The sequence below is a fragment of the Mus pahari genome, chromosome 3 (assembly GCF_900095145.1).
Source record: "Mus pahari chromosome 3, PAHARI_EIJ_v1.1, whole genome shotgun sequence".
NCBI classification, from domain to species: Eukaryota; Metazoa; Chordata; class Mammalia; order Rodentia; family Muridae; genus Mus; species Mus pahari.
Genome location: NC_034592.1, coordinates 128,882,951 through 128,898,180, shown reverse-complemented (window position 1 = coordinate 128,898,180; position 15,230 = coordinate 128,882,951). Strand labels below are relative to the sequence as shown.

Sequence of the window (15,230 nt, the reverse complement as noted above, 5' to 3'; positions counted from 1 at the left end):
CTTCCCCTGGTTTGCTCAGCCTGCTCTCTTATAGAATCCAAGACTACCAGCCCAGAGATGGCACCACCCACAAAGGGACCTCCCACCTTGATCACTAATTGAGAAAATGCCTTACAGCTGGATCTCATGGAGGCATTTCCCCAACTGAAGCTCTTTTCTCTGTGATAACTCCAGCCTGCGTCAAGTTGACACAAAACTAGCCAGTACACCTTCTCTCTATCTTGTCTAGTTGTTTCTTGTTGATCTTTGTCCATATCCTTAAGTTTCACTGCAGAGGATTCAGCATCCAGGTTCAGACTCATACAGTGTATGCATTTGTCCGTTCTGTTCTATGCTATGTCTGGGTATCCATGGATGCTTTTCTTCTGCTATTTTAGAGAAATCTTGTAGAGATGCCTTCAAATACTGCATCCTTTTATTCACTATTCTCTTTTGTTCCAGAATTCTAGATAGAAACAAACTAGGCTTTCTTACCCTGCCCTCCAGGTCTCCTAATCTTCCATTCATATTATCCATTCTCCTTGGCTCTATGGATGTAGTCTGGGTTATTGTTTCACCAATAAAAGTGTCCTCGGTCTTTCAGCAGTTCAATAAATCTGACATTAGGAGCAAGCCTTGGAGGTATGTCCTATGAGCTCCAGAATGCAAGCAGACTTTTCTTTGGATGTAGCTTTGCACTTGAGGGTTTGGGCTCTCACACTTCCCTTGAGTTAGTGTTTTGTTTTGTGCGCTTTTGCCTCAATGGTGTACTTTATGCTTCTGAGTTCAAATGTCTTAAGTATATCTTGGAGCTCTAATAATCTCGTTACTTGGTCATTTGTTATTTTCTCATCCTTTATGCATTTAAAATGCTCACAAATCATAATTCTAGATTCTCTATCTGATTTGCTGAAATCATCTAGGGATCTCTCTCTCTCTCTCTCTCTCTCTCTCTCTCTCTCTCTCTCTCTCTCTCTCTCTCTCTCGATTATGCCTGGTGGTTTGTTTCCTAAGTTTTTGGTGAACTTTGTTATGTTACCTATTGGGCTGATCTAAATCTATGGAAAACCCAAGTGCCTACCTTAATGAGGACTGTTCAGGAAATCATTTGTATTTTCATTTTTAAGCAATCAGGAAGTGCCACTTTGGTCCTGACTCTCAGTCTTGCCAGTAGCAATGATAGCACTGGCTTTACACTTAGTAGGGCATTGGATTGCCTGAGTGTTCCCTTTCCTGTACATAGAGCTTGCTGATTACCAGTCCATGCTTCTGCCTTGAGTCCCTCCTGCCTTGTTTCTACCACTTCATATCTATAGCCTTCTTGAACTGCTCTCCTGTAACTTTCAGCCGATTAAGGTAACACTTTATTTTACATACTTTTCACACTGAGTATATTTCTATATTTTGCTTATGTACACTATTATTTCTTTTGTGTAGTTTGTGTATGTTTTATCCCTCCAAGCAAACTATAAATTGCTAGAAAATATAGGTTGCCTCCTGATTTTTTAATTTTTTGTGATTAATATAAGGTCCAGTGTTTACTAGTGGTCAGAAAGTTCTGTAGTGCATCAGTATGGGTGAGCAGCCCTTTGAAAGTCTGGGTGGAGTGTGTACTTTTCCTACTCAAACATTCATGGGAGCTCAGGCCTCCTGGAGAACTTTGTGACTGTGTGTGCATTTGATTAGAGAAACAAATAGAACTTCAAAATAAACCACTTCTGCAGGATTTGACATCCCTTCTTAGTATATCCACTCAGCTGCATGAGTTGACCAAGTAGAGAATATGAATTAGAGTTTCGGATTTTGAGAAACATGTAACTTAATTATACTAGCCTGTGAACATGTCCTTCAAAAGGAAAATAGTATTCAGTGTTTTGTTACTATTATTGCTTCTTTTATTTAAAAATAGGCTAGGAACATAACAGTCTGGTAAAAGTTTCAACTTTCTGGTAATGAAAGCAGCATTTCTTTTCGTCTGAAGATGTTGGTTCGAAGGAGCAGCAGTCCTGCTGAGCTGGATCTGAAGGATGATTTACAACAGACACATGGAAGATGCAGGGAGAGACAGAAAAGTAAGTTTCAGGAAATGGGGTCTGCGCATGCTTGCTGCAGAGTAGGCCTGCTTTAGTTTCCTCCTCTTTTCTAAGTGAGGTGGGTATCTTGTCAGTAGAGAAGAGCTGGTTGTGAAGAATATTTTTGATCGGAATCTTAGAAATTATGTAGTTAATTGAGTTGGTAAAACAGTTTCCGTTAGTTACCTATACCTGAGAGGCCTATCTTTCTATCCCTGAGCCTTTATCCAGGTGAGAAGAACAAGAGGGACTTAGGGGAGTGGACAGATGGATAAGGAAAAGCTACCTTTCCCATAAAGTCCCCACAGGCAAAGAACACAAAGCTTCAGAGAGAGGTACATGGAAGCCAGTGGGCAAGTGTGTGAAAATGAAATTTCACTGGAATCCTGAGATGCTATCATATGCTACAAGGTCTGGGCCCTGTGCTGCATTTTCCTGTCCTCAGGTCACCTTCTTGTCAGTGAGTGTAGCAGAGTGGCAGCCCCTGCACAACCAGGCTGACCCTTGCTGGGGTATTTCACCCCAGCAGCTCTTCTCATGCACTGCCTATCCCCTCTAATGCCTGTAGCTCTATAGAGACTGCTCCATGAAACCTAACCCATAGCTCATCTGCTTATTGAAACAACTGTCAGTTCTTTGCAAGTGGATAGAGGACAGCAGTAGAGATGGCCCACCTGAGGAGCCATCAACAGTGGAAGGAAAGGGTGGGTGAACTGGGCATTGTTAGGAAGTTGTCATGCGGCTTCAAGCAGCTGGGTTGTCTAGGCTTATCCTGCGCCCAACTAAATAAATAACTACATAAGTCTTAAAATCTCCGCATAATTGCATTTGTAGAGTTTAAAGGAGAAAATTTTCAGTCATGGTAGGATACCTCATCCCAGAATCTGCCTGCATGCTGCAGCCCAGTTTAAGATTAAACACTGGGCTTGAAATAGCAGAGTAACCATGCAATGCTGTAAAATCAGTTACTACCATACTCCTGTTTCTCACCATTTCCTCATGTTATGGATGGATCTTAATGGGAACTAGAACTTGGTGTAACTTTGGGGCTCATGGAATAATTGAGGAAAAACAATGACCAGAATACTACTTTATAAAGCCTATTAATGCCCTGTGCTTGGAAGATTTAGTTTTGTTAAGCAAGTATCTTTCAGGGACACTATTGAACACCAACCAGGTTCTTCAAGTTCCACCCAAACCCCTGAGCAAACCCTGTCCTCTGGGCAAGTGTTACTTATTACTTATTACTTGTTATTTAGAGATAATTTTGAACCTTATCTTCATATAGCTGTGGTCTCAAACTTTGGTTCTCTGTGTGCCAGGTGAAAGTACTGGTAGTGACACAGTTGTGGGCTACAGCAATGAAGCAGAGCTACCCGTGAGCCCATGGCAGGCCTGTGAGGAGGACCCGGACCTGAGCGCTCCCACAGATGCTGTGGCTGACTCTGATGCCCGCCACTGGTTACAACTGAGTCCTACTGATGCTTCAAACTTAACAGGTAATTGTGTTTGAAAAGGATTATTGCTGCAAAGAGGAGATCCCAGAGTTCCCCACTCAAATCCCTAGGCACAGTGTAATGGGTGCCACTCTGAACCACAGTAGAGTTCCAGCTCCAATCACCTGCTCACAATTGTTTGTGAATTCTTAGCCTTGGATGGAAAGAGATTTGCAATCAGGCAGATATGGAAGAAAGCCTACCATGCTTATGACCACTGTCTACCACAGGAAGAAGTGATGGTGCCCATTACCAAGGTCTTTGGAGGCAGAAAATATTATGGTTTGTTGTTTTCTGTTTTTTTTGTTGTTTTTTTTTTTAAGCTTGCATGTACCACACGTACAGAGAAAAGAGATTGACTATCTTACTATTTAATTTTTTTAATTATTATAAAAGATTGTATACATGTAATGTAAAATTATAACATATATGTGGGGTGATCAGTCATAATAAAATAAACAACAATGGGCTGTTGCTACCCAATTTAAGATACAGAAGAATACCTGCGGGGGCTGGTAAGATGGCTCAGCAGTTAAGAGCACTGACTGCTTTTCTGAAGGTCCTGAGTTCAAATCCTAGCAACCACATGGTGGCTCACAACCACCCGTAATGAGATCAGACACCTTCTTCTGTTGCATCTGAAGACAGCTACAGTGTCTTCACCCCCATCAGTGAGGTTCCAGAAGCCCTATTCAAACCTGTTATCTTCTTCCAGCAGCCTGCAATGCTAGCCCCATTTTTAAGAAATAATAATAATAATAATAATGATTCCTGGAACCGAGGAGATGGTCCAGTGGGTAAGAGTGCTGCTTGTTGTGATAGTTTGAGGGCTGGGTTTGAATCCCCAGAACCTATGTAAAAAGCCATGTAAAAAGGTATACAGGATTTAGCTCTAAGGAAATCTAGTTTTACAAAAAGACAAATCCTGCAGAAACTCACAGAAAATGGTATTTATCTGGAAAACAACCAAGAAGCAACACTGGGAAAGGTCAGAGAATGGATGACATGTATTTGGAGGTGTTTGAGACCGCAGCCATCTCATCCTTAGTATGCTTTTAAATGCTTTACTGAGAAGCCTTCATGTTTTATTAGTAATGTAACCATCTAAAGAGAAGCAGTGCATCTTCCAGAGAAGCTTTGCTTGTGGATTATTACATAAGCAGCTGTCCATAGGCAGAGTGGTATGGTGGTGCAGGGGAGGCAGCATCAGGTTTGGAGCTGGTTTGTCCTCTCTTCCCCTTTTTATGTGCTTTGTAATGTCAGTGTTTATATGAATATGATCTTGACTTGCTCTTCCTGAATAAAGAAGTTATATAAAGAAGAACGGAAACAAAACCTGAGTGCAGCTGTTTAAGCCTTTAACTTCAACATTGTGGGCAGAGACAAGTAGATCCTAGAAACTCACTTACCAGCCACTCTAGCAGAAAAGCCAAGCTTTCTAATTCAATGAAAGGCTCAGTTTTAAAGGATTAAAGTAGAGACTGATAGAGGAAGATACCCAACCTCTGGCTTCTTCATGCATGCACATAGGTATGTGCACTCGCATCCATGTATATACACCACCCATACCACGCAGACCTAAATAAATAAATAAATAAATAAATGATCTGATGTTTCCCACTGGGCATGGTGGCACACACCTGTAATCCCAGCAGTTAGGATGTGAGTCAGGAAGCACTTAGGAAATAAAAACCCATTTTTAAATGCTAAAAATCAACAAAAGTTCAGATAAAGCCTAAGTTTCATTCCAAATGGTTTTTCTTAATCAAGCCAACTTTAATTTTCATTGTGATATAAAAATCAAAGTTAACCAAAGCGTCTGATATTTTTGCAAATCCTTGGAATTATAACATTAAAGTATCATTCAATCAGCATAAATTGTATTTATACACACAATATATAGAATAGGTAATGATCTTGATGTTAATACTATGAACTTACATAGGATTTAAGACTTCTAATTCTGTAGGGCAAGCAGGCTAAATCTCTCCATTTCTGTTTTGTGAGACCCAGGGAAATCATGTCCCCAACCCTTTCTGCCCCTCACATATATTAAAAAAACACTAGTAAGTGCCTGAGTCAGAACTGGCCTCCAAATGCTGAGCTGTCTCTGCACTCTCCACTACATCACAGCTAGAATAATAGCTGGGAAGCCCTTTGAACTGCTGGAGGGTTGTTAATGCATTTAGTTAGGGCCAGTGTATAAGAGATCTCTGCACGATGGTATGATAGATCTAGTGCTGATTTTTACTTGAATGTTCTTAAAGGTGAACCAGATGCAATTATTTTTATTGAAAGGAAAGAAAATTGGATGAGTGCTTCTTTTGTTTGTCCATGGGAAAGATTAGTTTTGATCACATTTCAGAGTATGCATCTGACTGCTTAGTGTAGTGAGCTGTGTAACTCTGTATGGTGCACCGTGTTGTGATTAACTCCTCCAAATACTTTGTTCTTCTTTGAAGTACTAAATGGAGACTCAGTACACATAGTTCAAGAGTTCATTCTGTCAGCTGTGGAAAGCACAAACTGTAATATGATGAGGCTTAAGGATTATCACAGTTCTGAACTTAACTTTCTGTTCTTAAGAGAACAATTTCTTCATAAAAAAAAAAAAAAGAAAGAAAGAAAGAAAGAAAGAAAGAAAGAAAGAAAGAAAGAAAGAAAGAAAGAAAGCAAGCAAGCAAGCAACAAAACTCTTGTTAACTGGATTTTTAGGAGATACTGAAAGAACAAGCCATCTGTGGGTTTGGGTGTGTGGCTCAATGGTAGCATTTGCCGAGCATGTGTCAGGCCCTAGGATTGATCACCAGCACTACAAAAAACAAACAAAAAGTGTTGTTATGTTTCTCACTGAATAATCCTACCCATTATCAGCTGCTTAGAATGAAGAAGGCCAGAGTTGGGGGGGGGGGNNNCAGTTAATAGGCTACTTTAATATTTGCTTGCTGTTTAAATCATTTCATGTTACTGAAAACAATGGCTAAGTTTATTATGCATTGTTCTAAAATATATCCGGGCTATGTTTAATCAGGCCTATTAATACATCTAAGTAAAATGGTGGTAATTAGGAGAAATTGTCTCTGAACACAGGTGTCACATAGGAAGTCATCAAGTTTAGTCAAGAAATAGAGGGAAAAAATGTGCAAACAAACTCTGTTGTCTTTTCAACAGGAAAATCAAGGCAAGGATGGTGAGCAGTAAACTCAGTAGACTGTAAACACTGAGGCTGTCTAGTTGATTGGGATCTGGTCCTGGTGTGGGGAAGGCAGGAAAGGCAGGAGTTGATGGGCTGATCTGTCAGAGACAAAGGTGGATAAGCAAGGAAGGAGCTTATGTTGGTTCATTTACATATGAAAAGCCCATATTCTCAGCAAGGGAGGAGTTTGCTATTTCTTTCTTTTTTTTCTTCTTATTTATTTATTTTTTTTTTTAAGTTTTTCCCAGACAGGGTTTCTCTGTGTAGTCCTGGCTGTCCTGTAAGTCACTCTGTAGACCAGGCTGGCCTCGAACTCAGAAATCCGCCTGCCTCTGCCTCCCAAGTGCTGGGATTAAAGGCGTGCGCCACCGTAAAGTAATACCAGAAGGGGCAGTCCCTCTCTAAGATGCCATAGCCCCAAGTGCCATAGCATTAAGAGTACAGAAAGTGAAAAGATGAAGTAATATACACATCAAGTCTGCTTAGAAGTGTGGTGTACCTGTGGCTCTGCTTCTACACTTCGCATTGTTTCTGAGCTTATCCTTTAGTTAACAGAGAAACTTGTGATCTAGAAATACAGATTTAGATACTGTGAGAAATATAAAAAATGCGTGGGGCTAAAAAGATGGCTCTTGTCATGCACTTGTCATGCAAGCATAGAGACTGTAGTTGGATGCCTAAATCCCACAGGAAAACCAAGCACATATACCAGTCACTTGTAATCCCAGCTCTCAGGAGACAAAGATGAGGGGCCCCAGTGGAAGCTGGTTACCTAGACTAAGTACAACTGGTGAGCTCTGGGTTCAGAGAGATATTCTTTCTCAATAAATAAAGTGGAGTGTGATTGAGAAAGACCACGAATGTCCCCTCAGTCCCCTATATGCACTCACACTCACATATATGCTTCTACACGTGTGTGAGTATATACATATACACACACGTACATGTGACAAAAGAATGAGTCACAGGAATTTATAACCAAGAATTATCTCCGATAATGTGATAAATGTTCTGTAGTTTATATAATGAAAGTTAAAATCCTAGATTTCTAGACAAAAAGCATTTGATATAAACTTCAGAACTTAGTCCTCACAGGTGTGGCATTGTGGTATGTAATAGAGGGTCTTCTTGATAGAGGGGTAAAAGAAATAGAATCCCTCACATCATGCCTGAAATTAGTTCCAAAGGTATAGAATTCTTAAATATGAAAGGAAACTCTAATACGCTTGGAAGAAAATGTCTTCCAGAAAAGTAAAAGAAAGAGAGAGAAAGTAAAAACCCCACCTGTGGTCAGTCTTGGGGTAGAGAGACTTTCTCAGTGACAAAGGAAAACAAGCAACTAAGAAACGTGGTGATAGTTCAACCTCAGCAAATCTAAAACTTTCAAAATCAAGGGAACTTTAAAAATTATTTGACTAATTAGGACCCCAAAATAGAAAGTCCAACTTTGATGATCCTTCCTTTCTAGGTCCTTTTCAGATTTAATATAATTTGCTAATAGATAGCTGATGCCTCACTTTGGGTGGAGCCAGTGTCTTCCTCTGATGGATTATGCCCTCCAGTCTGGAAGGCAGGTTATCTGTTGTGTGCACAGAATGCCCCTAACTGTCAGGACAGTGTGAGTAAGAGAAGCCCTTAGTAAGTAACACAAACCAATGAACATATATGCTTTAAGTTTTAGAAAATTATTTAGCTACAAGTATTAAAATCATCATGTAATGTAGTTTCAGATCTCTTTTAGTTAACATATTTATCACTGACCTACATCCAAATGTCCCTTACAGGAAATCCTTTAATTACAGTTGTAGATGTGAATTGAACACTGTTCCCTTACATTGAAGGTGATTTGTAGAAACATTTTGTCAGTGTTCTCTGTCATCACATTTTTGGTGGTTTACCAGCCTCTGATATGCTTGTATATCGTGAAATAATATAAAGTAAATAGTAAAAGCTACACTGGCATGGGTAAACTGCCTTTTAAAGTCTGATCTGAGATTGAACAGTAATGAAAGGAGATGAGGGAAGGGCAAGAAGTCAGGCTGCCATGCAGTATAATGCCAACTTGTATCCTGATCTTCTGATCCCTGAGCTGGCACCTGGCTTCTCTGTCCCTACAGTTAAGATGTTAACAAGAGTCTGAGAGGTAATACCATTTATTTTCAAAGAAAAAGGCTTTGCTTTGCTCAAACTCTGTCAACTACATACAATTACAGCTGTATTAACTGGTCCTTTGGTCATAAGTACCCATTTGCCAGTTAAACATCTGTTCAATATTTTCAAATTTCTGAATTTTATACTTATCTGCTATAATCATGTATTTGGAGAAAGATGGTAAAATTTTACATATGTTTAAGAGTTCATACTTTAGTAATTTTAAAGACCTCTATAACATTTAGAAACAAAATGACATAGGCTGCTAATGAAATTAAAGCAAATATTTGGTATTTTGGAGGTGAACATGGAATTTCCTAAAATCTCTTAAATCCCCATTTTTAATCAAGCGTTCCTTCATTGAGGACCCGTCTACATGTAAAATGTCAGCATCTGTTCTGGAACTCGTGCCACCAGCCAGATAATTTTGGGCAAAAACACTTTAGCTCATTAAAATCTTCACAGTAATATTGAAAAATGAACACAGTCACTTGAAAACCTTCTAAAGAGCTCAACATATTTTGATAGTGGGGGACGTTGCCTACGATTTTAATCTCTGAGACAAGAATGATTCCTGAATGCAAAGCAGGATTGAAACAGATTTTCTGTGCAGAGCCTTAGAAACTGAGGGTCTGGTGGGTGGAGGCACAGCAGTGCAGGTGGTGAGTGAGTACCCAGCCTTCATGCGTGTGGAGTTGTCACTTCAACAAAGCAGCAGTGCCACTGGGATGCTGGAACTGGCCTCACTTTGTATGGCTGCATTCATAAAGTTGGGGAATTAGGATGAAGCAAGGTTATGAGTCACCTAATTTTCTTACCCACCACTAAGGAATTGAAGCAATATGGCAATCTTATTGAAAGAAATAAATGTCATATCATGCTCTTTATTCACTTGAGGGCTTACGTTGATTCATAAGCATTCATTAAAGCATCCTCATGTCTTTGCAAACAGCAGCTGCCTTGTACTATACTTGATTTTATAGGAGAAGACTCTTCTGAGGCTTAATAAAAGTCAGAAAATGAAGAGAACCCACAATTACACTTAACCCTCTGTGCCTTCAGTTTCCAGACATGGCTTGTGGAAATTCTGGTTTGGATGGCTATACATGTTAATGTGTCTTCTCCACGGAGTATATGGTGCTCCTCTGGAAGGAATAGACTCGCTTTCCCCTAAGAAACACCAGTGCTTCCATGGACAGCACTTCCCATAACATCACCTGTCATCCTTACTGACTTCTTTTGTCTCCATGCCTGGGGAGCCTTCCATCACTAGCACAAAAAGCGGTTGGATCCATCTTGACCCTGCTTTCTGCTTTTCAGATTCACTCCTCTGGCTCCTTGTTGGCCCTCTCAGCCCCTCCTCAGGTGCATACAGAGATGTGCTTCATTTGCCTAGACAAGGCCTTTAAAATAATGCAGAAATCAGTCCATCCTTATTTGTATGGGGTAGATGCTAGAATAATTTTGGGATAATTACATAAACAAGAAGAGAATAATATATGATATTAGAGAGAGAAAATGCTGGCAGAAATGGGAGAACTCAGTAAATTCTCACCAAAGACTCAAAGCAGAAGCAGAGCAAAGGTGACTTAAACAGCATAAAGATTTAGAAATAAGTCAAACATATTAGCTACCACAATAAATGTAAATGAGTTCTTTAAAGGAGAGAAGACCACCAGTGTAGTGTGGGTGGACAGCTGGATAAAATTTAAAGTAGAAATTATCAGCAAGAGCAATAATTCTACATTTACATGCACTTCCCAGCCTCCAGACAGTAAAGCAAAATTTGGGGAAAAAAAAGACATGAGAAATTACTGATAAAACCATTCTCATAGAAAGAAATATGAATATAAACTGCCATTAATTGATGAGTTAAGCAAAAAAAGTACTAATAAGAATAAGAAAACATAATACAGTTAGCTCATTTGAGTGGACACGTGTGTATATATATGTTTGGCAGAAGTTCAGTTTGTTTTTTTTTAAGATTTTATGTGTATGCGTACATGGTAGCTATATTCAGACACACCAGAAGGGGGCATCAGTTTCCATTACAGATGGTTGTGAGCCAGCATGTGGTTGCTGGGATTTGAACTCAGGACCTCTGGAAGAGCAGTCAATGCTCTTAACCACTGAGCCATCTCTCCAGCCCCAGTTATATAGTTTTTAACTTAACAGCTAAGATACATTAGAAATTACACAAAATGTTAACAAGTTGGCCAGTTTGTATCAACAGATATAAACAATCACATATCCTGTGATTATGATGAAAAAATATGAATAACAATTTTTAAAAAGGAAAATAAGAAACTAAAAACCAGACTTCAAATAAAACAGTGCTTATTATAATCTTTAGAATGTAGCTGAACTCTTATGAAGGACAAGATATGGCTTACTTTACATGTATGTAAGTGAAATGTGACATGTGTATCCTCTTCCAAAATTAAAGGGAAAGAAAGCATAATACCACAGAGTGAAAAGCTAGTAAAACTAAAGGTTACATGAGTGTACTAAAAGTAAAAAAAGAAAATAGAAAACATGCAAGAGCCTAAAAACATTCTCTATAAATATCAACAAAGCTAGATTGATTAAGGAAACAGTCTAGCCAGGGCCTCATTGAGACTCTCTTCCTAAGTGATTCTAGATTGTATCATATTGACCTTTGAAACCAACTATCACAAATACTGTGAGAAAAACACCAGACAGGTCCCAGCTGAGGAACCGTTTATACAATCAATATCTGACCAGTACTACTTGAAACTCCCAAGGCTGTCAAAAACATAAAAGCGTAAGAAACAACTACAGTCTAGTTGGGTATAGAGAGATGACAAGCATGGTTCCTATTTGCCATTAGAGTTGCAACTGGGTAGAAAATTCAGTAAAAGCAAAGGAACTCTACAGGATGCAGAGGTAGCTTACTCAGTTGACAAAGTGCCTGTTGTGCAAGGATGAGTGTGAATCCCAGAACCCACATAGAAGCCAGGTTTGGTGGTGTGTACCTGGGATCCCTGTAATCCTATGAGGACATGGGAAGTGGAGACAAGACAATGCCACCAGCTCACAGGATGCATAGACCACAGTGAACAAGAGAACCTGCCTTATACAAGGTGGAAGGCAAGGACCAATACTCCAAAGTTATACTCTGAAACCACAAACATGTGCGCACGCACGCACGCATGCACACATGCATGCAAGCGCACACGCACACAAACACTTGAATTTTTTTAAACTATAATAAATCTTAGACATTAATGCTGTTTTAGCACTGGCTTGTTAATTGTAATACATATTCTAATGTGAGAAGCTGATAACAGAAACTGGTATGGATTATATGGATGTTACTTGTATTTTTTCATAAATCTCCAGCAATTTTAAAATATAATGCCTATTTTTTAAAAAATATAAAGAACAAATTGTTAAATAAAAATGTATTAAGACTAAACAAAAAGTTAGGGTCTGGAAAAATGGCTCAGTGTTAAAGAGTACATGCTATTCTTGTAGAGACCCTGATTCCATTCCCAGCACCCACATGATGGCTCGAAACCAACTGTCACTCTAGTCCCTGGAGTTCCAATCCCTTCTTCTGACCTCCTTGAGCACCAGGCACTATATGATATATGTATAAACATACAGCAAAACATTCATAAACATAAGGCGAGTAAATCTTCCAACACTGTAAAAGAAGAAAATGAAATGAGTAGCTTTTACAAATCAGGTAAAGCTGAGTGTGGTGGCTCAGGACTTGAACCCCAGCACTCAGGAGAACAGGGCAGATGGAGCTGTGTGCATTGAGGACAGCTCACTCTACATAGTGAGCTCCAGGGTAGCAAACACTGCACAGTGAGACCCTTAAAACAGAAGACAAGTAAAGAAATGAATGAAAGGGGTATTTATTACCCCCCCTTTCTTTTACCCGGATGCAACTGTAATGATAAATAGGAACAATACTTGTCATTTCTCTATACCCTTCACCAAGACTGTAGTCCTTCCTTAGGCTTCTGTGTTTCTGACAGCCTTCAGACTTTCAAGGACTGCTAGTTGTGCCTATTTAGTTAACAAATATAGATGGCCCCATTTGTTTTCTCAAGTCCTTAAGCCACATCTAAAGAGCTGTTAAGTAATTCCACGGGGCACAGGTGGCAGGGGAAAGTTAGTAACAACCAATTTTTAGAGATAGCAAAGAAGATGGGATGTTCTAGATAGAACAGCATTGACTCTTGTCAGTATCCCAGACAGTTTGGCTGAAATCATTGTAATTGGAGGGATAGCCATATTATGCCTACGTAAATAGGAGGCAGTGATGGACTGAACACAGGAAGCTAGTGCATTGATTTGGGAATTAGTAGTTGAGCACAGTGGGTCTACATCCTATGATCCCAACATTTGGGAGACTGAGGCAAGGCAAGAGGAGTGCTGGTAGTTCTAGGCTAGCCTAGATTACAAGGTGAGTTCTAGGCCAATCTAGGGTAAAGAGTGAGTTAGAGTCAAAAACAAAAAAAACAAAACAAAACAAAACAACAAAAAACAAAAACAAGCAAAATCCCGCCAAAATACGAAACAAACAACAAAAACAGGAGAAAAAGAATTCTCACTGCCCACAAGTTGCTGACTTTATTGTAGAAGATAAAGTAAGTAGATGACAGTGTTTCCCAGCAGTGAGCCCCACTGAACTAAGTACTGGAACTAAGTAATGCTGTATTGGAAACAAAGGGATTAGATTAGATAAGAGGTTAGAGCTCAGCAAAAGAGAGCTTTTTAGGAAAATCATTTCTTGGAGTTTGAGTTCGAGGAATAAGAAAAAAGCATAAGCTGGGTGTTATAAAAGTAACTTTTTATTCTCCTGAAGCAATTGTTGTCTTGAAGGTTTACTGCCCCATTCTACTAACCTAGGTCTAGTCCTGGAAGCTGCTAGCACTTATCTAGGCCTAGAATGTTTTCAGCCTCTGAGATTTACTGCTGAATAAGCTCACCCTTTCTAGTTCATTCTGAATTTTGGCTGGCCGGTTCACCTCAGCTGTTCTGGCTCAAACTCCTCTTCAAGCTGACTGATTCAATCTAGCTTCTCCCAGTTTCTGACCGTTAACTTTGTTCTAATCTTCTGACTCCTTTTTCTCTTTCTCTAACCTGTCTCTGTCCCAGTAAAACTTTGCCTTCTCTCTCTACATTGTTCCCTTAAATACTTTCCTCTTTCTTTTCATGAGAGTTGGGCATATCCTATTCTGTCAAATCTTTCTCTGATTTATCATTTTGTCTGCCACTCAATTAGACATCACTTTCAAACAAGGGTGCTTTCTTCTACAACTTCATTGTTTGGAATTAAAGGTGTGTACTAAGGGCCTGTCTGTATTCCAGCCAGAGGGATTAAAGGTGTGTGCTAAGGGCTGAGCCACACCATAACTAGAAACAGATTTTTTTTTTTCAGTAGAATAACACAATCTTGGAGTTCATAGCGTGATCAAATATCCTGCAACAAGGTATGGAAGCATGTCTCTGTAATCCAGTTCTCAGGAGACTGAAGAGGCTAGATTCAGGCCAACTTGAGGTACAAAGCAAATTGGGGGTCAATCTGGGCTGTATAGTAAGATGCTGTATCAACAACAACAACAAAAACAACAAATATATACATACAGCTTTTGGTTGGTTTAGCAAGTAGAACTTGAACTAGAACTTGAACTTCCTGAGTTCAATATCCAGGACTCATATTGTAGGAGAGAACTGAGTCCTGCAAACTGTTCTCTGACCTCCACATGTCTAACAGGGTTTCTGCATATCCACACACATACACAAATACTCACATGCAAAATAAGCCTTAACCTACAATACAAAATGCCAGTGTTCAGATCATGATGAACCTCAGCAGGCATCATGCCTACATGGACTAAGTTTCCACTGAGCCCTGAGCATGTGGAGCAGCTGTCAGGAAGGCTCACTCAGTGGTAGGATGCTGGTCTAGTATTTGTGAGGTCAAAGGTTGGATCCTATGTGAGCAGATTGTATTAAAAATGACTGTAGAATTGAAGAAATGGAAACAAATGAAAAAATAGGTATTTAAAGGTGTGACTATGTGAATGACATCTGAATCTGTGGCATTATCCTGTATGCGACTGAGTAAAGGATGATGGGAGAGAATGGGAAAGAGGAGAGAAGCATCTTTTTTTTTTTTTCTATCCTCAGTTCTGAATTTTAATTAAATCTTTTTTTTTATTTTCTTTATTTACATTTCAAATGCTATTCCGAAAGTTCCCTATACCCCCCCCCGCCCCTGCTCCCCTACCCACCCACTCCCACTACTTGGCCCAGGCCTTCCCTTGTGCTGGGTCATATAAAGTTTGCAAGACC

At 39.6% G+C, this 15,230-nt stretch overlaps 1 protein-coding gene across 4 annotated transcripts in view; it reads left to right on the top strand.

Annotated features, from left to right (window-relative positions):
* Nucleotides 1–15,230, top strand: part of Ralgapa2 (Ral GTPase activating protein catalytic alpha subunit 2) — a 270,234-nt gene that overhangs the window by 105,275 nt on the left and 149,729 nt on the right. For all 4 annotated transcript variants that reach the window (XM_029536075.1, XM_029536074.1, XM_029536073.1 and 1 more), the window contains 2 exons: nucleotides 1,961–2,051; nucleotides 3,374–3,550. In XM_029536075.1, coding sequence (XP_029391935.1) covers nucleotides 1,961–2,051; nucleotides 3,374–3,550 — 268 coding nt within the window. The remainder of the gene's footprint in view (nucleotides 1–1,960; nucleotides 2,052–3,373; nucleotides 3,551–15,230) is intronic.